This window comes from Trachinotus anak, unplaced genomic scaffold (genome assembly GCF_046630095.1).
Source record: "Trachinotus anak isolate AG129_WGS33_773 ecotype Australia unplaced genomic scaffold, CSIRO_AGI_Tana_v1 ptg000013l, whole genome shotgun sequence".
Classification (NCBI taxonomy): domain Eukaryota; kingdom Metazoa; phylum Chordata; class Actinopteri; order Carangiformes; family Carangidae; genus Trachinotus; species Trachinotus anak.
In genome coordinates this window covers 11,034,434-11,061,899 of record NW_027273864.1, presented here as the reverse complement: position 1 = coordinate 11,061,899, position 27,466 = coordinate 11,034,434, and the positions used below count along the sequence as shown (strand labels likewise).

The window sequence follows — 27,466 nt, the reverse complement described above, 5'->3', positions numbered from 1 at the left end:
CACTACCTCAGTGTTCCCATCATAATTCACTACTACCAGGGGTTAATGAGCCAAAGTGAGAAGTAGATGAGAGAGGGAAAGAAAGTCGGGAGAAAGGAGACAGAAGGAAAAGAAAGAGCGAGGGAGATGAATAATAAATGTACCATGCTAGAATCCATTTTTAAGGGAAGATTAGAAGAGTCTGGATGCAAACTGGGATGCTCACATGATCCAAGTGAGGACTAGGCCAGCCTGTTTCTAGGTCATCTCCAGAAGACATCTCGGGATAGAAGATCAAAGAATAACTGCTTTTCATAACATATACGTGTATTAAGTTACGTGCTCTTTACTTTTTTAGTATTTCTTTAAATCATATTGTAATTTGTCCAGAAGACTTTTGTCCTGCTATATTGAGAACAATATTACAATTTTTTATGAGCCATTAATGGCATTTTTTGTACATAATTGCGGCGTCAACATGGCAGAATTCTATTGGTCTCTAAATGATTTTTTTTGTGCGGGTCCTTGATGTTGACACGTAGCAATATTTATGCCCGTAGAGAGGGAAGTAGTGGGTTGAGAAGAAAAATTTAGTGTCCTGGCATAGCTCCGTCCATGCCAACTGATACAGCTAACAGCACACCTGGTGGGTGGCGCAGTGCCAGGGCTCCATGGACGCGCTCACTTCTGGCAAGATGCACAAATGCACACGCCCTGACACCAGAAGGGATGCCATATCCCAAGCTAACAAGCCAAAATGAGCACATTCATGCAGGTATATACAAACTTGCTCACACACTGGGGCACGTTGGCCGGCGGCATAGTGTCCAGAGGGTAAGGCACGAGTGGCACAGCGGGCATAGATTACCTTTGGCCCACAGTGGCTGTATCTCGCATACAGGCACACACATGTTCGCACAACATCTCGCACACACATTTCCTTGCAATTAAGCCCAGCAGCTCACAGTATAGGCCTTGGCTTAGAAGGGGCTGTCTTCAAACTGACTGGCTGCGCAGCTCTCCACAAGCCCTTAACCAACCACACATGAAAGCTACATAACTTCTTAGCCGTTAAGTGGCAGGAATCATCAAGGGTTTAGAAAAGGATTCACTTTCATAGAAGTAGGACACATGATGAAACAAGACACAGCATTTCAATGCTTCTCAAATCTCTGTAAATAACAGGATGTGAGGAACTTCTTCATCTCCATTACATCAAATGACGAGTGTAAATGAGTGTAAATAGCGAATGTGAGTTACTATCAAATTAGCTAATCTACTGTGAAGAAAGCAGACTGCAATAGATACACATGCACACACATACACACTCTCCTGTGGGAAGTGACTGCAGCGGGCTTATCAGATTACCCATTGCCAAGCTAATAGATTCTTAATAGATTGTTTTTGATTAGTTCCTCTGGTTTAGTGACGTTAAGATGATTAACGTTTGCGTGTATAGGAACAAATACACATTTGTGTTCACCCGTACTCGTATACATTTCCATACAGTGTTTTATTAGGTCATAGAAAGTGCTATTACTGGAATTATTTTTGTGTGTTTTTGTGTGTATCTCGGTGTTGTCACATGGCCTACATGTGCTGTGGGAGCATTTCAGGGCACAATGTTCAGAGTTTGCTCTCTCTCTATTTCTTTGTTGCGCGCACACACACACACTTAGACACACACAAACTACCGTGAATGCAACAGCTCCTTGTGTTTATCCCTCTCACACAGCATGGTGGCGTCTCCCGCCATCTAACTAATTACCCCCCCACCCCGCCCTGCGTCCCCCAGAGGGAATAGCTTTAGCCTGAAGCCTCGTTGGGATGTTAGCTGGCTTTGTAACTTGCCCCCAGCCTGCCTGCCTCCTGACCACTGGTAGCCATATTGCTCTGACCCTGTGGCTAATCCCGTTAGCATGAAGGTTGGTAATAGCCAAGCGGAAAGCCAAGCCCCCGTGCTGGTCTAATGCCTACTGGCTAATCTTTTAGGGTAACAGTTGGCTAAAGTGAACTTAGTTGAGTTTCTTGGGCTGGTTTGTTATTAGTTCTTGTGTGCAGGGCAGCAAGTCCATTCTAATTACTGAGTTGAGATTTCATTTAGTGCTAATTAAGAGGAGTAACAGTTATTCCAGCAGTGGCTTAGGCTCTTGTTTTTAGCATCAGTGGAGCTAGAAAAGAAAAAGCTAATGGCTCTATTATTGGTGCAGCTGACCTTGTGGCTTTACCATTTCCATCTGCTAAGCCCTTAAAAATGAAGAATTAGGCATTTAAGAGGAGGCTCACTGGGCACAGAGTGTTATTTCCGTTTCTCGGAGAGGGTTATTTCTTTTTCACCACCTCTCTCTTCTCTATTTCCCTGTATTCCTCCTTCTCTCCCCGTCCAGAGTCTCTTAAGTCTGAGAGACAGAGAGAGCTCATCGTCTCCTCTTCATGGTAAAATATTTATCCATCCTTTCCTTTGGTTCAAATGTTTCAAACTGATGGAGTCTTTAATTAGTCATGTCTGCATCTATCTCTCTTCTCCCCGTCTGTCTCTCATTCCCCATTCAGATCCACTGTCTTTCACCCAGCCCCTCTATTTTTCTCTCTTTGATTCACTCACACCATCACTACTCTCTTTCTGCTCCTCTTTTCTCCATGGAATTAGTCATTAGCTGACTGACTGAGCTGATTGCATCTATTCCCAAGGCTAGCATTTGTTTGTGCATCTTCTTTCTTTCCCTCCCTCCTCCAGTCCTCTCTTTCACTCCCACCCTAACTCCCCTCCCACTCTCTCCCAACACAGGCTTTCTCTTTCTCCTCCCATCTTATCATATCTTTACACCTTCCTTTCTCCGCGCCATCTCTCCAGCTTTTGCTAAAATGGTCTTGGCCACAATTACAGGATTGGGTTGCTAAATTAGCATACCAAGGTACATGGACACTCCCAACAGTCTCCTCCATATCTTCTCCATAACATTAATTGCACAGTGTCATTATAAATTGGCTAACACCAATTAAGCCCTCACTATTATATTTAATTGGTCATTTAGCTTGGCTACTGTTTGAATGCAGCGTCTCCCTGGAAATGGTTTAGTTGGCCTCCATCAGCACATGTGGCCATTTCGGAGACAGTTTCCTCCTCCCTGTGGGTTTTACAATGGTCTGGCCAACTACTGACACTGCCAAGAGCCAAGATGGAGGGGTGTGTGTGTTTTGGAGGGGGAGTAACAAATGGCAAGGGGGAGAGATATTCTCCTCTGTCTACCCTTCCCTCTCTGCCATCTCTCTCTCTCCATCCACCCTCACACCCCTCTCCTTCTCCGCTCCTCCACCCATGTGTTGCTGGTGGATTAAGCTAATTAAAGCACCGCAAACAGGGTCCCCAGAGAGAGGCTGCACACGCGCACACATTATTACACACATACACTCATTAACGAAGGCAAGTACACAGGCGCACACAATAGGAAAAACAGGCAGGAAACACGAGAACAAGTACACAGACATACACAGACATACTCTACACAATGCATGAACTGGAGTTGCAGATATTGTTTGACTATGCGGTAATTCAGCACACCATACATTACTGTGGTGGTCATTACATGGTCTTGTCAGTGCATCATGTAAATGCTTTATGGACTACTTTCTTGCTCTGTAAACAAGCTAAAAGTCCTCTTCAGTATTATAGGATTTCTATGGATTTCTGTACAGATTGAATTATTTTGCATTAGAAATGAACTGAGCTTAAGTCTGTGTAACCCCACCTCCTATACATTGGAGCCATGTGTTTAAAGCTAACAAGCTGCATCTTTAGTCAGTGTTTGCTCCAAGCTTTAGCCTAAGGACACCAGTTATGTGTTATCATCCATAAGAGCCTTGTGCTGTCTGTATATGGGTCACTGGCAGGGAACTAGTCGCCCAGAAATAACACTCGACCCTCTCACTTCAACCTTGTTTTGTGTGTGTGTGTGTGTGTGTTTGTGGATGATCATAGAGAACATGGATGATGGTCTCGACAGTGAGGACGTTTTAGGACATGATTACCAGTCAGTGTGGGAGCATTCATGCCTTTATGCAAAAATATGTATCAATATTTGTGTTGAACAAGTCTGTGACTACACACTTAACCTGAAATCAAAAAATGAATCAACTTCTTGATTAAAAAAATCAAGAAGTTGATCAAAAAAAAAAGCATGGACGGAAACCCTTGATCCTGTCATAGAGAAAGACAGGAAGAGAGGGAACGCTGTGTGTGCGCTAGGAATTCCTTCCGGATGTGTCTGCTTTCAGGATATTGGCTGTCTCTCTGGAAAAATGCCTGCTCGCTGGGAAACCTATTGGATTACTGATAACCTTGGAATGGGTAGGGCCATCACTGAGGGTGTGTACATGAGAGGGAGGAGGAGGAGGAGGAGAAAGTGATCGGTGAATGCGCTTCTCCCTCAGTTTGCTTCCTCTTCTTTTGTTTATTCTTTCTCTCACTAAATTTCCCTTTATCGTATTCACATGTAGTTCAATCAACGACAGGTCTGATGTTAAACATGTGTATACTTTTGACTTTCAATGTTCCCTCTAAATTGTATTTGTCCTCCCGTGCAATGGTGAGGGCTTTCGTCTGCAACGATGCCCCCGTGACAGACTTGCTTTATTATTGTACAGAAGATATCACAGTGTTTTTAAGCTCACAACAATAAACACAGTCATACTCAAGCACACACAAGCACACACCCAATAATAAGGCTCCAATAACATAGGGGTCTTTACTCCAAGTTCTCTCCAAATCCCCCAGTGGCGGGCCTGCTCCTCGGTTGCCATGGCAACAGTAGTCAGGGCAGCCACGGCTGGCGATAGTGAGGAAGAGGAAGGATGAGAGAGAGAGAGAAAGAGAGTCACAGGGAGCATTGATGTTTGTGGTGCAGGCAGGGGATTTGAACACAGTCACAACATTGAAAGTGGGTTGCTGCAACATTGCTGAATGTTAGAGCAGCACAGCACAGTGCTGGGAACGCAGTTTCAACTGGGGTTGGAAATAAGTGGGCTTGTAGGTCATGTTTACCCCTGTGTGTGTGTGTGTGTGTGTGTGTGTGTGTGTGTGTGTGTGTGTGTGTGTGTGTGGGTAGGGGGAGAGAGAGAGAGAAATGTGAGGGAGATGAAACTGCAGAGACAGCACACTCGCTCATTAACTCCCTCGGCATGTTCATTCTGTCTTCATGTTTGTGCGTTTGCAGATGAGCTCTGTTTGTGAGGACATGCTCATCCATGCACAACACAGTGGCTGTGAGCAGGATTCACTCTACACTCTCTGTTGCTTTAATTTTACATCTGCTTACAAGCGCACTATAGGATTTAACTGAACAAAAAACCTGCAATACATGCTGTAAATGTTTAGTTTATTGTAAGTTGTTAAAAGTGAGGATTATGTAATATATAGTAACATAAGAGTAGTAAAGTCTTTTTTTAAATATATATTTTGGCTTCCTTTTGATGTGAGTTAAAGCTGTCTTTACATATAGTTCTTGGATAATGCTGTTCAGTTGACAAACCATTTCCAGAAAGATGCTTGCAGGAGTAATTTCTTCTCTCCTCTCCTTTCCTGTCCACATACACGGTACAGAATAGCACAGCAGAGACTAGATGCACAGCAAACAGGCAGTTAGTGTCAGGACACCGATGGAAAATCCATAGTTTCATTACAGGCCCAGTGGTGTGAATGTGGCCGAGAGGCGACCAGAGCTCTATCATGGGCCCTGCGGGAGCCAAAATGGCTGCATTTAGTGATGCAGTGGAGTGAAGAGGAGGCAAGAGGGTCAAGGCTGCCGCTGGGAGTGAAGTGTGTGTTAGAGAGACAGAGAGAAGCAGCCAGATAAAGTTCATGCACAGTAACTGGCACAACTGCAATTGTACTCAATTCACCTCCGAGACTTCTGCCACGTTGTCTCTGTGTGTGTGTGTGTGTGTGTGTGTGTGTGTGTGTGTGTGTCAAGGACCTCACAATATGATTTGACATCAGTGCAGGAGGCCACAAGTTTATATAACAAACACAATGCTTTCTATTTTGGGCAATTCAAATGGCAGTATTGCAGATTTATGTTAGCCCTTTGAAATACTTGTAATGAAATTGAATTATACTGAACATGCACAGCTCTTTGTGAAGTGCAGCCAGTCACACTATTAATAATAAGGCATTTTACTACAGTGATTTGTCTTGAATATAATGCAGACTTTTACATTGTAATTCTTAACATAAACACTAGAAAGTCTGCTATCCTTTTCTCCAGTTTGCTTGCTCTGTTTGTTTTCATGACATAACATTGCACTATAACACTGGTAACATGGCATTTGGCATCTGGACTCTCTCCACATTGCTGTCATGCAGGATCCTAAACTTATCGTACAGAGATTCCTGAGATTAATGCAAATTGCAAATGTTTTTTCCCTCTGCACATATCTTTCACTTTTCCATCACTAAAAATCAAGGAGCGCATTAAAGGCAGGAAGCCACTCAGAGTTATTGGAAAGAGCCTGAGGTGAGTTAATCTGGGAGAAGGTAGGACTCAGGAGCTCCTGGTCATTGTTTGTCCCTCTAGGTGATTAGAGTTAAGAGGCAGGCTTTAAGGGAAATTAGCTTTCGATTGGGCCTTCTGATAAAGAGGTAGGGTTGTAATTGTTAGTGACCTCCAAGGCCAGAAAGAAAAGATCCAGTGAGATGTATTGTTCATAGTAATGTGGACTGATTTGAAATGGTGAAGGTTTTCTGTCCACACAATAAAATCAAATGTATTAAGATCTTCTTATTCCTATTTCAATGGTTTCCAGGAAGTGAATTACAGGCATTATATTGTCATAGCTTCAGATTCAGCTCAGTTGTATATGTACATTTTATACTCTATATATATATGTGTTATGTCAGCCATGTTTTTACAGGGTTAATCACGTGGCTCACTAACCATGAGGACACCCTCTCATCCATCCCTTCTCTGCCCACCTATCCATCTACCCATCCTCCTCTCTGGGCCCTCTGATGAATTGATAGTTGTGTTTTTGACACTCTCTCTCCTCCATGTGTACCTAAGCAGATGATATAGTGTCAAACCTGGGAAAAACAACCCAATTCCTTTGAGGGAGAGGAGAGGAGAGGAGAGGAGAAGAGAGGAGACGCGACGCACGCACACTTAATCAGACTGATTGCTTGTGGCTCTGACTCCTCTCATTGCATCATCTCTCTAATGTATTGGTACTGCACCACTGTATGCCGCTCTCTCTCTCTTTCTGTGTGTGTGTGTGTGTGTGTGTGTGTGTGTGTATGGCATTTTTAAAAAAAAGGCAGGGTCCTCAGTAGACTAGTGAAAAGCCACAGGGTCCTATCCTGATGTTATGAAATCATGGGTTTCCTATGTGTCTCTGTGTGTACACCCAGTTAGGTCCGTTAAGTTCAGGAGTGTTATAATATTTTTCATGGAGAGAGATGAGGATATTTATACAGAGCCAATTTCATTAGCAGTCAAACCTGACTTGCATCCTTAAGTTATACAGTCAGCAAAAAAACAAGTATTGAATGACAGGGGGCCTGGATGGATGGAAGGATGAATGAATGGATGAAATAGCAGAACAATTGAGTGTTTAGTGTTTAAAATGCACAAAGAAGCTTTTTTTTTTGTGCTTAAGCATTAAAAGATGCATATTTCTCAGCATTGACTTGACTGACGTGCATGTTTCTCTCCTTAGTTATGACACCCTTTTGAGACGCATACAGTGACTTACACACACACACACACACACACACACACACTCACACTCTGTGACTTGTTCTTCATTCCCATCTCCTCTCCTCAGAGAGTGCGATGGAGCCAGGAGCAATGCAAATTGGGTAAAATGTTCCGGAAAGTGGCTTTTCCCACTGGGACTTCTCAACTCCAGCTCTGAGTTAGCACTCTGAGTGTGTGTGTGTGTGTGTGTGTGTGTGTGTTTATGTGTGTGCGCGCCACAGTTCTTGCTGTTGCGTTTGTGGGTGTGTGAACACAAATTGTTCTGCATGTTCTTGTGTGCATGAAAGTGTCCATGCCTGGATGAGTGTGTGTGTTCATCCCTGTTTCTCACAGGCTGCCGTGGGCTACAGCCACTTCTTCCACATGAATTCAGGGAGGATGGAGAGAGAAAGAGAGAACGAGGGTGTATAAAGAGAGCTGATGGTGGAAATTGAGGGCACCTCTCTGTCAGACCTCAACAATTAGCCGCTAGAAAGGCTTGGCCAGCTGTTAATTTGATCATCGGTATAGATGGAGACAAAAAGACAGTTGGAGGAGAGGGTGAGGAACAGAGAGGAGAGACACTGGGCTTGCAGAATATCATCTGATATTTGTCAGAGATGGTTCACAGTTCATTGGAGGTCCACCAGCTTGTTAGGTTTTTTTTTTTCTTCTTTTGAAATGATTTGCTCCCATGCCCCCTGGAGGTGTTGATTGCTTGTCGCTAGAAGTAAGGCATTTACAGCATTAGTTCATGAAGTGATGTACACTAACAGGAAAAAGTCTCAGATTACTTTTTAGATATTGCCACAGAAAACTCTCAGAAGCCACATTTCCCATGTTTTTTTCTTTATATTAGTGATTTAAAGGCATCCTTCTCCCACATAAGCTGCTAAACTGGAATGTCTCTGAGAAAAAGTCACTCTCAAAAATTACTGAAATAAAAGTAAAACAATAAAAAAAAAAAAAAAAAAAATCCAGCTGCTGTTGGAGGTTTTTTCTACTTTCTGCTTCAGTTGAACTTCTAAGAGAAACTGAGAGTTGGCAGGGCAACAAAAGTCTTTCATATGTTTCCAAGTTCCTTCGTTGGTGAGGAACCGATTCGCCTGCCCTCCTGTGAGCGTGACTCAAGTTTACCTCCAGATGAACTCTGGGACTTGGTATGTTTTTCTGGCATTAGGCGTTGCTCCCACCATGTCCAATGCGGGGGTTGTATTGTGCTGGTTTGAATTTATTGCCCTCTCTGCATGTGTGAGCGAGTGTGCGCGCGTGCGCGTGTTTCTGTGAGTGTGTACCCAGTTAGGGCGGACAGTGAAGCATTGCCCTTCCACAAATAGGCTGTGGAAAACCCACAGGTTGGACCATCTGCCTCTTGCCTGTGTGTGTGTGTGTGTGTGTGTGTGTGTGTGTGTGTGTGTGTGTGTGTGTGTCTTGTGTCTTGTGTCTTGTGTCTTTTTTCTGAATGGGAAGGTATTGTCTATTCAAAGTTTGTGACCTGGCCAACAGCAATTTACCCAAGTACACACAAATAGTAGATTTATGCAGTGGCTGACTCAACAGACTTGGCATTGGAAGACTAAGAGGATGCAGGAGAGGAAGACAATGAGACTGTGATACTTAGTTTTACTGGAAACGACGCAAAGAGAGGGGGAGAAAAGAAAGGAAAGCAGGGAAATGTGGAAGAAAAGGCTAGAGAATGTGCAGCGTTTGGGAAGGCAGGACTGTAAATAGTTTAAGGACTGGGGGAGGAAATGCTGGAGGAAGGGAAGAAAACAGACTTGTGAATGTATTTGTGGAAAGACACAAACGCTTTTCTATCTCCAGCTCCAATCACTGAAGGAGCAAAAATTACCAGAGGGATTTCAAGCCACTGATGTGAATTGCCTTTTGAGAACCGGCAATATCATATTACTATCAGCAATATTGCATTTTAAGGATGTGGGATACGTTTTCATCGGGCACTTATCTCAACAGCCTAGCAAAGGCAGCACCATTAGACATATTTACATCAAATCCCTCCCTCCCCTCTCTGCATCTCCCCTGTGTTGTTTCCCAGGAGGAAACCAGCAAAGTGTGTGTTTTTAGACGCAAAGAGCGAGCCATGCCATCTGTAACACACTCATTTCTGGAAATAAGAATATAAGTCTAATTGAGCTTTTTAATTGTCCTCTAAATCCTGCTGAGCGCCCATGCTGCTGCTTAATGGTGTGTGTGTGTGTGTGTGTGTGTGTGTGTGTGTGTGTGTGTGTGTGTGTGTGTGTGTGTGTGTGTGTGTGTGTGTGTGTGTGTGTGTGTGTGTGTGTTGCGTGTTTACGCATGTGTCCAGTCTGCTGGGACGTGAATGGTTCTTTTTGTAAGTGAGCAAGCACGCAGGCTTCTTCTGTGTATAATGAGCTAATAGCAACGTGTGCTTACCCTTTGAGGAATCTAATAGGGCGCATTGTGTTTTCATAGTTTCATGAGGTGTGTGTTTGTGTTTGTTTACATGAGTCAGGGAGCAGAAGAAAGGGAGACTGAGTAAGAGCCATCCATGCTGAGATTGGTGCATCATCTAGCGTTTTTCTTTTTTTTGGGGGGGTCTCTATTTTGGTCTCTCTACTTTGTGTATGTGTGTGTAAACAACCGAGGGTTGCTATTGTTGCGGTTCAATTCTAGTTTAATGCTCTTTGATTTTTTCATTATTTGACCACATGGCATCATCATGAACTGTGTGAGAGAGCAGATCTTTAATTTCTCCATGGCTTCAAGTCAAGTGAGCACAGCTGGAATAGGGTCATCTGTGTGTGTGTGTGTGTGTGTGTGTGTCACTGTATAATTAACACCACCTCCGACCAGGCCACATCGCTTTGGATGCATGTTGATGTAATTGTCTCTGTTTGTGTGTGAGTGTGAGAAAGTAATTCAGGACGAAGGATTTCCTTCCGCTTTCCTTATGGACAACTTCCTCTCCTCATACACGCTTCCTGTGTCTGTGGTGAGGGGCAGAGACGGGAGGAAGTGAAAGGGCAAGATAAGCTGGCAGATGTTTGAGTGTGTGTGTGTGTGTGTGTGTGTGTGTGCGCGTGCGTGCGTGTGTGTGTGTTGGGGTGGGAGAGACAGAAAGAGGTTGAAAGAAAGACACAACAAAGAGCACTTCTATAAAAAGCAATCTTGTGACAGCCCAGTGCACTCAGCTGACTGCCTGGAAACTTTGCTGTGCTTTCTTCTCCTCTTCCCCTATTTGGGTTCCAGGCAAGTCTTCTCACCAGTTTGGCATTATCCCGTGTATGTTAGAGATGACACACATTAACTCTAACACAATCTTCACTCACTTCCACTTCTTTTCTTTGCTTTATTTAAAGCGCAGTGCCCTAAAGAAGGAGAATGAGAGAGCTGGTTAGACTGCAGATTGAAGAGGACGAGGACGAGGAGATGAGATTCAGGGACATGTGTCAGAGGCTGCTTTGTCGGGGACACGAACAAAAAAACAAAAGAAAAAGCATGCACAGATATTGGAGGCATTTCCTTAGATGCTAATGGTGCACAGTATCCTGATGCCTTTCTCATCAAGTATTCTTGGATAAAACTCCTGTGCTACAAGTTCTTCTTGTTAGATAATGGTCGTCACACTTGTGATCTTAATTTTACACGTTGTTGATGAGTGGTAGCCTACAGGACATGATGGGCATGCTCCTTTTGCATGATGTCATTCAACAACCACTCATGCTTAGAACTGTTGCAACATGAGAAGAATTGTAATAAAACACAAATCTCTGCCTGGGGAAAAAGTAAGTGATGCCTGTGAGAGAAGCTCAAATGATACTTTCTACATCTACACAGGTGTAATGCTCTTCTTGACACATTTTGATTATTGTTGAATAATCTCAAATGTCAAAGGACTAAGCTCTAAAGTTTGACAGTATTTGAGACTTAGTATTTCCCCCATCAGTTTCTGGTTTTGGTTTGTTTTTTTCCCAGTTCAGGTTTACTGTCGCTCTCGAAAACACTGATGAGACCGACAGACTTGCAGGGTGGAGGGAAAAAGAAAAACAGAGCAGACTACAGATTTATCTTTATGTCACTCTTCCTTCCTTCCTCTCTGTTCCTGGCTCTGCTCAGATCCTATCCCGACTCTGTTCCCCATCGAAAGTGACTAATAGTCAGCATTTCCATCTCCCTTATTCATCATCTGCTGTCCTTGTCTTTCTATCATTCTCTCCTGCTGGCTTTCCCTCTCTGTCACCATACATCTCTCTTGTCCTCCCTCGCTGACACACAGAAATGAGAGCTGACCCAGCTGGCCACCACTCTCTCGTTCTTCCCGTTTTACCTTCATCTCTCTCCCTCACTCCAACAGACAAACCACACACACATATTATCTGTTAGTAATTGGCAGCGGGCAGCCTCTGATTTCAAAAGGTCTAACACTCATCACTCAGCTTTCTTCTCTTTTTCCCCTCCATCACTTCTCCTTTTGTCCTTCCTTGGTCTCTGTGTTTCTTTCTGTTTTTTCAACTCTGCCCTTCTCTGTGTTTGTTCTTGGAGCCTGTGGGACTGCTCTAAGTTCAGCCCTTTCAGCACATTACAACATAATGTTTTAGTTACACTTTCATGTACTATAAATCATGTAAACACACTTTCTCCATGTGGGCAACAAACTATCTAAAACAAAAGGCTCAACTCAAAACTTACAAAAGTTTGCAAACAAGCACTTCCTGGTTTTCTTTGTAATGTCCCTGTTGATTTGACTGTGGCCAAATTTACTCATGTTATTTGTTTGATTGCCATCCAGCCCATGATGAAACCAGCCACCCACAGAAACATAAAGCAAGTCGGTTACAGCTTCTAATTGTCATAATTTGTCAAGAATGTGGTTGAACGCGGGTGGGCTGTATCATCTGGATAGCTTTGGGTGTCAACCAAACCAGTCCCCACCTGCCCCCCAGAGACTGCAGCCATTGTGTTACTGTGGCCACAGGCCAACCCAGAGGCGGGGCATCTGTCCTCCACCTGGTCCCACTGGCTGCTCAGGCATTGCTGCTATGGCATATCTTGAGTGTGTGTGTGTGTGTGTGTGTGTGTGTGTGTGTGTGTGTGTGTGTGTGTGTGTGTGTGTGCGCATGCCAGAAAGTGGTGTGTATTGCTGTATGTTTGCTCCTCAACCACAGTCTATCTCTACCCGTGCCCTCTGTGACCCTGCGGTTACATAAGGCCGTATGAGGCGGCTCTAGTTGAGCAGTGGAGGTATTAATAAACGTTATTTGAGTGCAGCATGCCAAGCTCGCAGTCCACATATAGAAACATACGATGTGTCTACTCAGCTGGGCCCAGAGGCAAGAAAGCTGTAGCCACTTCCTGGTACATTGTACCCGCCATCTCTTTTCGCCAACTAGAATGTGGTGTGTGAATGATTCATTTCCCCTGAGCTCTTTTAACTGGTTTTGTATATTGACCTCACCTCATTGACAGGGAGACGAGACATAATTTTTTACTGTTATCAAATTCCCTCAATGGTATCCCTTCTTGTAAACGGGTACTACAGGAAGCAACGCCTTGTGTGCTGTAGACTCTGACTCTTCTTTTCATGGTTTGGGGCTAACTTTCTGAAAGGGACAAACATGCGTCTATGTCTACTTTTCTCTAGCAACTGGCCAGGTGTTGACAGGTGTGTATATGGGCAGGACACACCACATTCCTCCTCCTACCAGTCTGTGTTCACTGTTGAACCGCACCAAGACAGGTGGAGTGAGATCGAAATCGAGATAAAGTTCTAAACAACAGCCAGGACAGATCAACAACTGGACACACCAGGAAATCCGTCTGTGTGTTATCTGTTAATGCACTATTTGTTTTTGATTTTTTTTTTTTCATCTCTTAAACTAAAGATTACTTCAACTTTATCACTGAACAATGACGTCTTTGGTGTTCTGAAAACATTTGCTTGCTTTTAGATGGAACTTTGCCCTAAAAATGATCTGTTGACCACAGGAGACGCTGTGTTAGCTGATCCCCAGAAAAGGGAAGGTCAGGTATTGAGAAATTTCAGTATTTTGAACATTTTGTAACCTTCAAGAAAAAAAGTATCCTCCTCGTTTTTCCCTTCCATTGCCGTCATTTAATGAGTAATGTCACGACTGTAAGGGATTAAGTAACACTTGGGACTAGGTCATGTCTCGGCTTTAGTGTGTGCGCGTGCACATGTGCCTGCACACGAGAAGCACATCTGCTAAACGTCAGCATGTATTCTCCACAGCTGTCCCCCTCCTCTGTCACACACATCACACATAGTGTGGTGTTGAGTGTATTTAATAGGGTCCAGTTAGAGCTTTGTGTGGTCTCTTATTCCCTGTCCTCTCTGTGGAGGACTTCAGCAGCTCAGTCTCTCTTTCTCATCCTTCAGTTGTTAAACTGTTTCGTTTCAGCTTGTACTGGACCTCAGTTGTTTCTACTTTGCCTCTGTCTCTCTCCCTCTCTCTCACCCACACACGCACACGCAGATGGAGAACAACATTTTCTCCCCCTCTCTGTCCGGTTCACTCTTTTGTCTCCTGAATCAGTCATGCTCGTTTTGTATTTGGTGGGCAGCAGCCAAGACCGCCTCTGCGGACCATTACAGCACACTAGGAGAGGGGAATGAGCCGGCAGAGAGGGAGGGAGGGAAAAATGGGAACTGGGCTGTGAGATGGAGTGAGATATAAAAATGTAAAGAGAGGATTAACACTGAATTAACAGAGATGAAGTGGTGGAAGAATAAGCAGTGAAATAGGGAAGGTGAGGTGTGACAGCCGACTCTCACTTGTGTTCCTGTCAGTGGAAACCTTTTCCTCTCCTTGAGTTTCAGAGGTGGCACCAGGCCCGAACCCAAGCCAGGGACTTTCCTCTGGCTTCTCCCCAAAGAAAAGTGAGCAGTCTGGGGAAGAAGTGGGTGGCCTCACCTGGGGATAAAGAGCTGAGGGGATAAAATCTGGGTGAGGAGAAGGAAACAGTTGTACTTAGAGTCATGCTTGGTTAGACGCTTGGTTTCAAACAGGACCTGATGTTGTGTTTGCTGGGGTGGAGATGCAGGATAGGGGACTTTCTCTCAAGGAAGTGAGAAATGGCCTTTTCACATTACATGAGTTATTGAGTGCATATGTGCATACACACAAAGGCTAACTGCTTAAAAATAGTCATTAATCATCACAATCTGCAAACCACTCCTTGTGGATTTCTGATTTCTTTTGAAGATGTGTGCGCACAAAAATGTACTTGCTGAAGTTCACTAAGTCACGTACAGTAGATACTTTTAGTTTTGAGGTATTTGCACACCCCGTCTCAACCAATCCAACAACTTCATAACCTCATCCACCAGGACATCTCTCTCCAACTCTCAGCAGAAGGCATTACATTTAGCCTTATGCCAAGAAAAACAAGAGTTCTGCCGCATGGACAAACACAAATAGAGTCCAGCCGTGTTAAGCTAACGAAAGAAACCCCACCAGACCTACAGATCACATACAGCCTCACCATTAAACTCAAAAGCAATACAGACACAACACTGATTTTGGTGTATTTTACTCAAACCCAAAGTTCATTTTTCCCTGTGCACCTTTTCTCCCTTCCTGACACTGTCCTGTGTCTTTTTTTGCATGTGCTGGAACTGATACTCTACACACACACACACACACACACACACTTTTCCTCTGTAGCCCCCAGCACTGAGTGTTATGAAGTTGCTATGCCAATGTCTTTCTAGGTCCCCCTTGACATATGGGCTGTGTTGGCGAACAAGATTAGAGTGTGTGTGTGTGTGTGTGTGTGTGTGTGTGTGTGTGTGTGTGTGTACTTGTCCACAGAGGTGTTTTCACTCATACAGAAGCATTACCATACTTGTAGCCATGCACAGGCCCACACAGACACACAGTAGAAGAACGGGCAGGATTAGGACAGTCATGTCAGGAATGTGCCTCCTGCTCTCTTCTACAGAAACCGGGAGCGGCACACACACCTACACATACAGGCGCACACAGACACACACACACACATGGAGCTATACCACTACAAATAGTCTACACTTTTGACCTCCCCCTACAGTGTGTAACACACAATGAAAGATGTGGGCAAAATTAGTCACAACATGATTTCTCTTGGCGACTCATCATTTTGAATAAGTGTTGAAATGACTATTTTATTTATCTGTCTAGATTTTAAAGACCTGACTTTAACAGGCCAAGTATCAAACAATGGACGAGGCAGATGCATCAGAAAAGGTTACTTATATATCAAAAGGGAAATGTTTGAAAAGGTCTGGGGACCATTTATTTATTTATTGCTTTTGTGAAATGTATAGACTTGATAGATGATGAAGCGGAATGAATGCCCCTCGGTGTAAATCCTGCACTAAGTTTTGTTTAAGTTCTCCACACAGTAACTACGTGAAATTGATTTGGAATATGTTTTCACAATTTATTTTTGATTTAGTGTATGTTCTTTTAGAGATTACCACTGTATGAAACAATGTTATGTATCAGAGAAACAACTTGTTTTATTGTTGGTTCTTTTGTTTTCACCATAATGTGTGATTAGCCTTATTTTATATATTTTTTTGTGTCAGCAAGGCAAAGGGTGATGTATTGTTCAAAAGAAAAACAACTTCAGCTGAACTTTGACATACACATTTTTACCTCTGACAGTTAGCAAGCCATCGTAAAAAGGCTCCCCTTTGAGGGAACAAAAACCTACAGTCCAAAAAAGAAGATTCTGTTGTAGCTTATTAGCTGTATTGGTCCTCCTACTTTTATTGATCTCTCCTTTGTCAGAGTTTAAACTGCTCCACTGAAGAGAAATAGTTTGCAGGCCTAAATGAGGAGTCAATGGTAAAAAATACGTCTTTTGAATAAACAGAAAAGTTATTGTCCCTTTAGTGAGAAATTAACATCCCTACTAACTGATTCATTCAGCTAGCTAGCTCAGTAAACTTTTTTTCCCTATTTGAATTATCTTTTAATACAATAAATGGTAAAGTGTAGTACAGAAATAACAGAAAGAAGGTCAGGTTGGTATTTTAACTGATTAGCTTGCTGGCATGCTAGCCGTTAGCTGCCTCTTTCACAATTTTCTGTGTCACGCTTTGCTGTGACTGGGCCGGAATTCTTTTAAAAAGCCAAAATATCAAACACTTGCTGGCATCAGTTTCATAAAGGTGATTTCACTGCTTTTCTGAAATTTTAGCGACTAAACAAGAAGAAAAGTGAGAAACAAAAAATTAAAGCCCAAAGAAGAAATAAGGGATGGTGCGTGCATGTGTGTGTGCGTGTTTTGGAGTGGTTCTTACTGGAACACTAAACTCACAGGACCATGTTCTGAATAGTGTGCCATACTAGCAGACTGCCACTCACTGATTAAACACACACACACACACACACACACACACAAGGCCAACCACTGCTGTAAATCGCTCTAACCACACTATAAAAGCTCATTTTAAACACCATCTGCATTCCTCGTTCTTTACAAATGCCAGACTTTATTTGTGTGTGAGTGTGTGTGTGTGTGTTCTGTCATCCCCAACCCCCCACAAAAAAATCTCCTCACATTTAAGCAACCAAGCTTCCTATCGTTACCAGCAACCTTTTTCTTAATTTAAAACATCTTCTGTTTTGCAGATGATGTTTCTGTTGCTGGTTTCTGCCATTTTGTGCCCTGCGCTCATCTCAACCTTGTTTACATCAGCTCCTCTCTTTCTGTTCTCACTCAGTTTTGTTTTTCTGTCATGGGTGTATGTGGTGTGTGTGTGTGTGTGTAAGAGCTGAGTAAGGTTTTTACTTTGTTGCTAGAGTTCTGGAAAATCAGAAGAGGAAGATACTGTTGAGAGACCGGGCGGAGGCTTGAAGAAAAAGAGGAGGTCTAAAGGGAGAAGGAAAGTGTCAAAACAAAAATAAAAATGAGGGGAAAGAAGTTGAAAGTGAAGAAAAAGCAGAAGTACTTTCAGGCGAGGGGGTGAAATAAAAGGAACAGAGGGGAAGATAGAGAAATGAAAGAGGCGGAGGAGAGGAAGGCATTTGTGGCCAGGAATGGTTTGGCACACATTTCACTGAGGTGTGGTTTTGGCCTGGCTCCCATTAGCCTCTTGTGTTACATCCATTACAGACATCTGCACACACATGGCACAAACAAGCACACACTCTTACATGATGGCACAGTCAAAACAGACCCACATCTTAACCACCGTAGAATTCCTCCGCCATAATTCTGGTCCTTCCCAAGAAAGATGGAAATCACCCCCCCCCCCCCTCGCCTTCCCCCTCTCCCTTTCCCTAAAAGATGCTATTAGAGGCACCAGTGGCCATGTAATCACTTTGGCTCTCCCACAGGAAGACGTACACACATGCGTACACACACACACACACCTCTACCTTGGTAATTACAGCTGAAGATGAGGTCCTATTCGCTGTAATCCCAGTGAATGGCTGATCTAGTCAGTAAATGGTGGGTCAAGCGACACTGCATAGTGTCACATTAGAGTGTGTGTGTGTGTGTGTTATTTTCATTTCTTGGAGCTATTAATTGTTGCCTTTTTAATGTGACTAATGTTGATGCACATGATTGCACACTTGCTTGTATTCACTGCACGCAAGCATTCTGCCTCACATGCAAATTGATAGACTGTCTCACACACTTTGTATGCACACACACTTTCTTTCATACAAACACAACCTCCCCCACTCCTACACATACACACACACACACACACACACACACACACACACAAACATGTTCAGTCTCTATACAAACACTCTACTCCCCAGCCGATCTTTTCCAGTGTTTGTATGTGCTCCACTTCTCTCTTCAAAGCCACATACACACTCATTATATGATAGCATCTGTCCCCCCTCATTGCATCTAGCACTCGTCCCAATCTTTGTTTAGTTTCCCACCTTCCTGAGACTGATAAGGCTAGCAGCTTGTTAGCGTAGCTCTCACTTTTTCTCACTGGCTTGGAAGGTTAGCAGCAGTTTAACGGTGGCTGTGTGACTGTAGGAATCATGTGCCTGGTTGCTATTCTTATATGCACGCACCAATAACTGTATAAATATTAAATCTAGTCTTTAAGTATGCGCACGTCACGTCTTTAACATAAATATCCTCTTAGCAGTCCTTTGATGTAAATGTGTAATATTGTTTCGGTTGAGATATCCCATAAGGGATTTGTGTTGCACCTCAATGTAAGAGGAGGTCTTTTCTCATTTGAATGGCGACACTAAAAAGGCATTCAATTGGAAAGCTCTATCTTCAAGTCTCATCTTATTGTATATGATAATGTTGTGGTGCAATTTCTTCCCCCGTTTGCAAGACAGCTGATAAAATCAGTCATAGTAAAGCACCTCTCTAGATGCAGTGCTTTTCGCAGTCGCAGCCTGTGTGTGTGTGTGTGTGTGTGTGTGTGTGTGTGTGTGTGTGTGTGTGTGTGTGCGCACGTGTAACTCCATGCAGATGATTCAGTTAGTGTGATTTAGTGATGGTCGGAAGATGAAATGCCGCTGCTGCGCCGTGTCTAGCGACTCGCTACACACACTTATCTGACGACTGCTAGCTAAAGGCATTTAATTTGAAGGGAGAGAGGAGGGAAGGAGGGAGGAAAAAGGGAGAGAGGAGGGGAGAAGAAGAGGTGAATTCATGAGAGATGAGTGAGAGAATGCTGAGGATGTAAGACACAGGTAGAGCCAGAGGAAGAGAGCGATGACGAGGTCTTTTAATTTCAGCAAGCATGAGGATTAAAGGCCTTAACAATGATGAATAGGTTTAATTTGCTGTTGAAGTAGCTCACTTTCTTCCACCATGTTTACACTTTATTGTAAGCAAGCATGTGTGCTGAGAGACTTACACCACATGCGACTTGGGCTTTGTTCCTTTTCCTTTTGTTTTTTCTTGCCTCCTGCTCCTCTGCAGCCTGTTATGTGTCTGTGTCTGTGTGTGTGCGTGTCTTTGTGTGTGTGCGTGTCTTTGTGTGTGTGTGTGTGTGTGTGTGTGTGTGTGTGTTAGTATGTGACCTTTTGTAAGCTCTGCTGGTGAAAGGCCACAGCCTCGCACATGAATAACCATGGTGTAGACATGCGGATGAATACCAAAGCCAGTCAATAAGAGTTGGCATAGCAAGTAACCTGATATGACAGAATACACTGCATTACACGGCTGCATATTTGAGCTCATTGATGAGTTTGTAATGTAAACTTCAAGATCTTTGATGAAACCTGTCAGGTGCAACTTAGAAGAGGGGATCCAAGTCCATGGTTTAAATGTACTGTTTCACTTGTGTTGTAAGATGAATGCTCATGAAATCACTTCCCGTTTTCACCAAATCTCAACTGACCTCATATCAAGTTCTTTGGAAAATGACCAATTGATAGTCATGGCAGATAAAGACCAAAAGATAAAAATAGATGACTTTTGTAAGAATAGTTCATCTTTTAATGCAGCAGTGATAATGACAGGGAAGCGCTCGACAACTCACAGTTCTTTGTGCTTTTAAATGCAGGAGAGAGTGTGTGTGCATTAGTGTCAGTATTGTATTATGGTGTGTGGAAGAATTACAGGAGAAATGTGTGTTTTTTTTGGTTTGTTTTGCTGCTGCTAGTTGTGACATTCATGCAACTACACAAAGAAAAAAGGGAGAAGAAAAAGATTCCTGCCACATTCTGTGTCTATGCATATAAATAAATAAGGGATATCAAGAAGCAAGCTGGGTTTCCCTCTACACACTCTCACAAATTCACTTGAATTTCATACTAATGGAGGTTTTTTAATCTAAAATAAAAGAGTGTAAAGTTCATGTTTGCATCTGCTCTCCTTCCCAGACCTTAAAATAACCTGCTTCAGACACGCACTGTTTTAATAGCAGCTGCGCTGACATTCCTGTGTGTGTGTGTGTGTGTGTGTGTGTGTGTGTGTGTGTGTGTGTGTGTGTGTGTGTGTGTGTGTGTGTGTGTGTGTGAGTGTGAGTGCACGCCTCCTCCATCATTGTCACCATAGCTCTTTGTCTGTCTTGGTGCTGCTGAAGGAAAAGCTGCTTGGTCTCTGACTGTCTGACCCACATATGGTATAGGTTTTCTCTGAGCACTTCTATGTGTCGACTGTATATAGTGTGTGTGTGTGTGTGTGTCTGTCTGTCGGTGTCTGTGTGTGTGTTGTGTTGGTGGTGGTGGGGGATTTGCCCCATAGATGTATCGGGGCGATCACTCAGTCATGTGTGATGCTCCATCTGCCCCTAACTTCTAACCACTCAGCCATACACACACACACACACACACACACACACACACACACACACACACACACACACACACACACACACACACACACACACACCTTGGAGCTACAGTGTGGTAGATAAATAGAGCTTCTTCTTTTGCAAGATGAAACAACTTATTCCATCAAAACATTTTTTCATATATCTCTTCTCACAAATAATGCATGGCAGCAGTATCACAAGAAGAAGTGTACTACTGCTCACTATGCCTGCCTGTATGTGTATGTGTGTATTTTTTAGTCAAGTTCTTGATGCTTCGGTAGTGGCCCTGTCCTCCCACTGAAAATAACACAATAACCCTAAAACACACATAGACACACTCAGTGAGAAGAAAAAGGCATTTCTAACATTTCTAATGGCAACTATTACTGTTCCAGAACAATTGATGGATTTGTTTTGTGTCTTGCCGCGTTCAAGTTCTGCCAAGCTCCCAGTGAGATAGGAAGTGAGTGATTTCAGCCTTTTATCTGAACGCCCCTGCCGCAGATAGAAAACCCAGCTTAAAGAGGGACAGGGAGGATACGGGAGACGTTTACATGAATCTGTCATTAGGCAGTCTCCACGAGCCCAGTGCAATGTGTGTGACTGTTGTATGAATTTATTTTGCTGCGTGAGAAAGGGTCAGGGGGAAATTTTTCGTCAAACAATAACAATACTGGGTAACAGCACATCCTCTGATCTTTTCGAGAACTTCTCGTCTGTGTTAGCTTAAAAGCTGAGATTCAGAGTTTATTCTTGACTTTGGAAACCACAGTTGAAAAAAAAATCTTCCCATTCTATCCATTTAGTGGCTGTTCTGGAGCGTTCAATCATGTTACATGATCTTTAACAGCAGAAACAGTGAAAGAATCTCTTACTGTAAGAGGGATGCTCCATTCCAAGGCTGGTGGGAGCCAGCTGTGTAAAAAGCAGATATAAATTTTAAAAAATGGCTGTAGTGTTAACAGCAAGGCTCAGCTCAGTATAACCAAGTGGTCTGTTACCATACACATGATCGGCAAGGTATTTAAGTCCACTAATACAAACTATTATCATCTGTTGTGACCTTCTTCCTCTCTCCTTCCCACAGCCCATTGCTTTTATCTCTACTCTTCATCACCCTCTCGCTGCTTTGTCTCTTTTCCTTTTGTTCTGCTGAGGGCCACACTGAATTCCCCACTCCAGTAGGACCCCCCTATTCACACACACACATGCACATACACTTGGGGGCCCCTTCCACATCAAAGTCAGGAATGTGGGGTCTGCTGCCATTATGCATGGGTAGGTCTAGTTAAATTGAGTTTACCCCTCAATAAAGGTGGTGTATGTGCATGTGTGTGCATGTGTGCTATTAGTGAGCCAGGTATGCTTTATGTGTACATACACACACACACACACACACACACACACACACACACACATACACACACACTCATCTCCAAATCTGCTTGGAAATGTCAAAGCCATTACATGAGGTATGTGCTCATGCTGGTGTGTTATGGCTCTCAGACACCTGGACCGTTCTGTCCTGTTCCATTCCATGTGAAGCGAATCCATTGTCTCGGAGCATCCTTCACTTTCTTTATATCAAAATTCACTGCATAAACCAATGTTTACATACAGAATGTGATTCTGTGAATAAAGCTGCTTCTTCTTCTCCTGCATCCTTCTCTAGCTTCCTAAATCCTTTGTCACTCCCTTGCTCCCTTCACCTCTTTCTCTTGTTCTTGTTTCCTTCCCCTCTTTTCTTCCCGCAGTTTACCTCTGCTGTAGAAGCCTCATAATTGGTGATGTCTCTCTCTCTCTCTCTCTCTCTCTCTCTCTCTCTCTCTCTCTCTCTCTCTCTCTCTCTCTCTCTCTCTCTCTCTCTCTCTAAGTCTCTCTCTCTCTCTCTCTCTCTCTCTAAGTCTCTCTCTCTAAGTCTCTCACTGTCATGTACACAAGCTCCATCAGTTGTCACTTGCAGCTATGACAGGCATCATTCTCATTGACATGCCACTGTCTTATCGCCCAACTCTCTCACTCTCACAGCGCCAGCCCTCCCTATCACCAGCTATAGTTATCCTGTGTGTGTATCAGAGCTAACCAGGTCTGCCTGGCACAGATAAAACCAGGCATTAGGGGCTTTTGGGTGGATCGGCGGGTTGAGGGAGGTGTTAATGCTCAGAGAAGAGATAAAAAAAAAAAAAAAAAAAAAATGGATGTTGAATGTCGTAGAAGGAGGAGGGATTGTAGTTGGGAATTCTGTTCGGTGTTGGTGTATTTGGTTGCAATCTTTGTTCCCATACAGCGATTATACAAGGTTTCTGAAAATCAAGAAGCATGTTCTAGACGGGGAAATACAGGGATAGTAATAAAATCCCTGGGTAGGCTGAGGAATGTGGATGAGTTTTAGAAATGGGACACATTATAGGGATGCACCTGAAATTATTCTCCAACTTATTTTGCTCATTCACTGCATTAGATTTTAGATTTCAGTTTTTTTCAACATCGTGGGGCCACTTTTCTCCCAGAGGGAGCAACTGTAGTGGAAAACACCCATTACTACCTCATCTCTCTTTATTCCCAGTTTTGCTGAGCTGAAAAACAACATTAACATTCCAGGAAGAAATAACAATTGTGGGTCATGGAAACACTCTGCGTGGTAGTTATGAAAAGTCAGGTTTAGAGTTCTGCATCAGAGGCGTAGAGAGGCAAAGATTGTAATTTCTTCATCTGCTTTCCCCGTGGCTTTCACTCCTCATTATTCCCCACTCTCACACTCTCTACTTGTCGTCGTCCTCCTCTCTTCCCCCTCTCTCTTGTGTCCTTACTGAAGACAGTGGCTCTAATGTGTTTAGGATCTGTTAGTGTTACATTATACATGTTGACAAGAGAGCAGAGACGGGGCTTTTCCTGAAAACACAAGCACAGCATCACTCCTGTGAATCCATCCATCAAGCACTTAGCAGAAAGCTGAGCAATACAAAGGAGACAATGAGACAGTAGCAGCACGTCTCATCATCACTGACTGTTGCATCGATTTCTGGACTTGGCTTACACACATGTACACATTCACATAGATCTATGTGAGTGTAAACATTAACCTGTGAATTTATACAAGTGTGAAAAAACAGGTTTGTGCATGTTAAACAGTAAGGTGGTACTACAGGTGGTTGATGAAAAATGTGAAAACCCACACACATATGGGTGGGCAAGTACACACACGCACACGCACACACACACACACACACACACACACACACAGACAGACACACTGGATTGTACACATTTGTACACACTAAACTCTTCTGTTAGAAGCTGTTAAACCCCCAACCAGGTTAAACTGGTTAAGACATTGTACCCTTGATTCCAGGGCAGAGTAGTTCAGTTTGATTCAATTAGACAAACGTTCCTTATGTATCCCATCCATCCATCCATCCATCTATCCACCCATCCATCCACCCATCTGTTCAGCTGATGTATTCCATAGCCCTTTGTTCTCTCCCTGGTTTCCATGTTCTCTGGCCAGTCTTAGCCACAGCGCCTGTGGAATAAATCGATTTGAGATGATTTATTACCTGTTGTTTTCACACATCACCTACTCTTTCTCACCTACTCTTCTTTTTTGTCTCTTTCTCACCTTTCTCTCTTTTAAATGTTAGCACTGCATATGATCTACATACTCAGAGAGAGGGGGAAAGGTTGAGTGAAACAAAGACATAAAAGGAAACAAGACAGGCGAGAAAAGGTGTTGTTAGATGTAGCACTCCTGTTCCTGAAGTGATATTGGACTCAGTAATAGAGTGAGATGAAGAGACAGTCGTTTTTACATTTGGGATTCAACAGACAAGCAGATGGATACAAACAGAAGATGGGAAGACTGACAGAAAGACAGACTTTTATTCTCTGTGTTGTTGTGTGTGCAAAACCAGTCAAGGCTTGGACTGGTCATTAGCCAGTGAACTGGACTAGGGTGTCTGGTCCAGAGATAGATGTGGCTGCCAACTGAAATGCCTCTTTTTTTTTCTCTCTTGTTTTCTGTTAGACAGTGAGAAAATGATGCCGGGAGCCCACAGAACAAAAACTATTCTTTCCCCTCTTTGCGTGTCAGCCAGCATTTTTCCTTACTCCAGTTGTCTGTACTTAAGAACTGTGTTGCCATGCATGTTGGTATGTGTGTACGTATGTGGCCGTGTAGATGCAAGCCATCCATGAATGAAATGTATCCTTTGTTTATGGGCCCATTATGTAGATAATAACATCCATATTTCCTCTCATCTTCAGTGCTTTATCACAACCTTATGACTGCTCTCTCTCTCTCTCCCTCGCTTGCTCTCGCTCTCTTTCTCACACTCACTCACACTCACACTCACACACACTCACAAAAAACACACACACACACAGGCAGTAAGAGATAATGGAATTGTTGCCCCTGGTTTCTTTTGGTGAGATTGTAAATAAATTCTTTCATCGCAAAGTGTGTGCGCTCAACATCCACCCCTGTGTTTTCTCTTTCTCTGTGTGTGTGTTTGTCTGTGCATGTACATATCTTTCAAAGCCCATATTAGTGTATGCATATCTATCATTCTCTGTGTGTGTGTGTGTGTGTGTGTGTGTGTGTGTGTGTGTGTGTGTGTGTGTGTGTGTGTGTGTGTGTGTGTGTGTGTGCGTGTGTGTGTGCGCGCGTTTTCATCTTATCGTTTCTCATCTATCTGGGTATGAACCTATTTGTCTGTGCGTATCTTTGTGTGTGTGTGTGTGTGTGTGTGTGTGTGTGTGTGTGTGTGTGTGTTCGTTCAGTATCATTTCCCAGCTAGTCATTGCCTGCTGTCCCCTCCTTGTCACTATGGGCTGATAGCAGTACGAGTCGACAAAGACCAGTAATGGAGAGCTGATACTTGCCCTCCCCCCCGTCGCTCTGTGCTTTTCATTTGCTGCTGAGATGACTTTGGCTCACAGCCATCCCAGCCAGCCAATCTCCTATCTTATATCTGAACCATTACTTTCCATATCTGGGAAAATTATTCGCTGAAGCTTACAAAGAAAATTTGAGTGTCTGCACACGTGCGAGTGTGTGCATGCACCTGCTTGCTTGTCCTGCAAGATAAATAGTTACATTTTTCTTCAGGTGTATTTGGTGATTAAGTTTTCATTGAAACACAAAGATAGTGACTCACTCTTATTCTCTCTGGGTTTTATATAGGACTGCTAATAACTTTTTTTTTCACGATTTCACTTGTAAATATGTTTTCAGTAGTTCTGAGGTGTTGAATAGGGCTGTGGTTTGAACAGTTGTAATAACGCCATTATTCAGTCAATAATGTTCCTTTCTGTGCATCTACTGCTGTAATTATGTCTCTGTTCACAATAATGATACTATATTCAATACTGCTATTAACACAGCCTTTCAATTAAGCTGTTTACATGGCTCTGTAAAGCAGGCGCTTTCAACCTTTTTTCAAAATTTTGATAATATAACGCTGCCTACCGCTGTAATAATAACCACCTGTTAGAGCTGAGGTACATGCAGCCTAACTGGGGAAACAAACACAGAGACTACACTGTGTTTAAACTTTGGTTTGAGGGGAAATGTGCAGTGCTATATATAAGATATATTTTGTATGGATATTGCAAGGTGAATATGAGATATGAGAAAACATGGATTGTGTCGCAGTATTTCATTGTATTTGTGCTCATATGTGCTGAAATAGAGAGGAAATGGATACATTTTGATTGTTATATTATAAAAGTAACCAACTTATTTTCAGTGTTGTCATACTATGACTGTCTTAAAGCAAAAAGTTATCATTCAAGACTCAAGCACTCCTGCCTGCAGCAACTTCAAATTAAAGCCCTCCTAGCACTGTCTTCCAGCTTGGTGCCCGTCTTTTTGAAGGCTTTTACTGTGAAAGCGATTATGGTAAAGCAGCTGCTGGCAGGTTTTATCGCAATAATAAGGCAAATGCAATACTGCATATCACTGTTCTACATTGTTTGCAGTTTTACATAAAGAGGTCTAACAGTCATTGGTGTGGGCTCTTATTTCTGTACATATTTAGTATTTTAAAATACATTTATAATAATGTTTGTACAAACATTTCTGTGTTTCTAAATATGCCTGTCTGTGTGTGTCCCTGTAGATCCTGGTGAATTCTGTGAGTCCCAACCGTCCAGCAGTGCTGTATGAGAAGGTGACTGTAAGTGAGGGAGGAAGTCCCTTACTGAGAGACATGCTGTTCAGCCCGGACCAGCAGTACATCTACACACTGACTGATAAACAGGTGAGGTCACTGTCAGAGATGAACTGAAAAAGATGCACAAATTAGGAAACACATGCACTCACGAACTCCATTACGCATGAATGGAACCAAATGGCAAAGAAGTCAGGTGGACTCAAATTTATGAAATTCCTACAAATTTTCCTACAATTCCTACAATTTTATGAAATTCCTACATGTTGTAAACACCACACAAACATGGTGCGTGCGCTGTAATGATGTACAATATGTAGTCATCCTTAGCCCCCATATCA

General features: G+C 43.1%; 1 protein-coding gene across 5 annotated transcripts in view; it reads left to right on the top strand.

The window, feature by feature from the left end:
- The window catches only part of plxna1b (plexin A1b), a 187,373-nt gene that overhangs the window by 57,507 nt on the left and 102,400 nt on the right, over positions 1-27,466 (top strand). For all 5 annotated transcript variants that reach the window (XM_071493107.1, XM_071493105.1, XM_071493106.1 and 2 more), the window contains exon 4: positions 27,075-27,215. In XM_071493107.1, the coding sequence (XP_071349208.1) occupies positions 27,075-27,215 (141 nt within the window). The remainder of the gene's footprint in view (positions 1-27,074; positions 27,216-27,466) is intronic.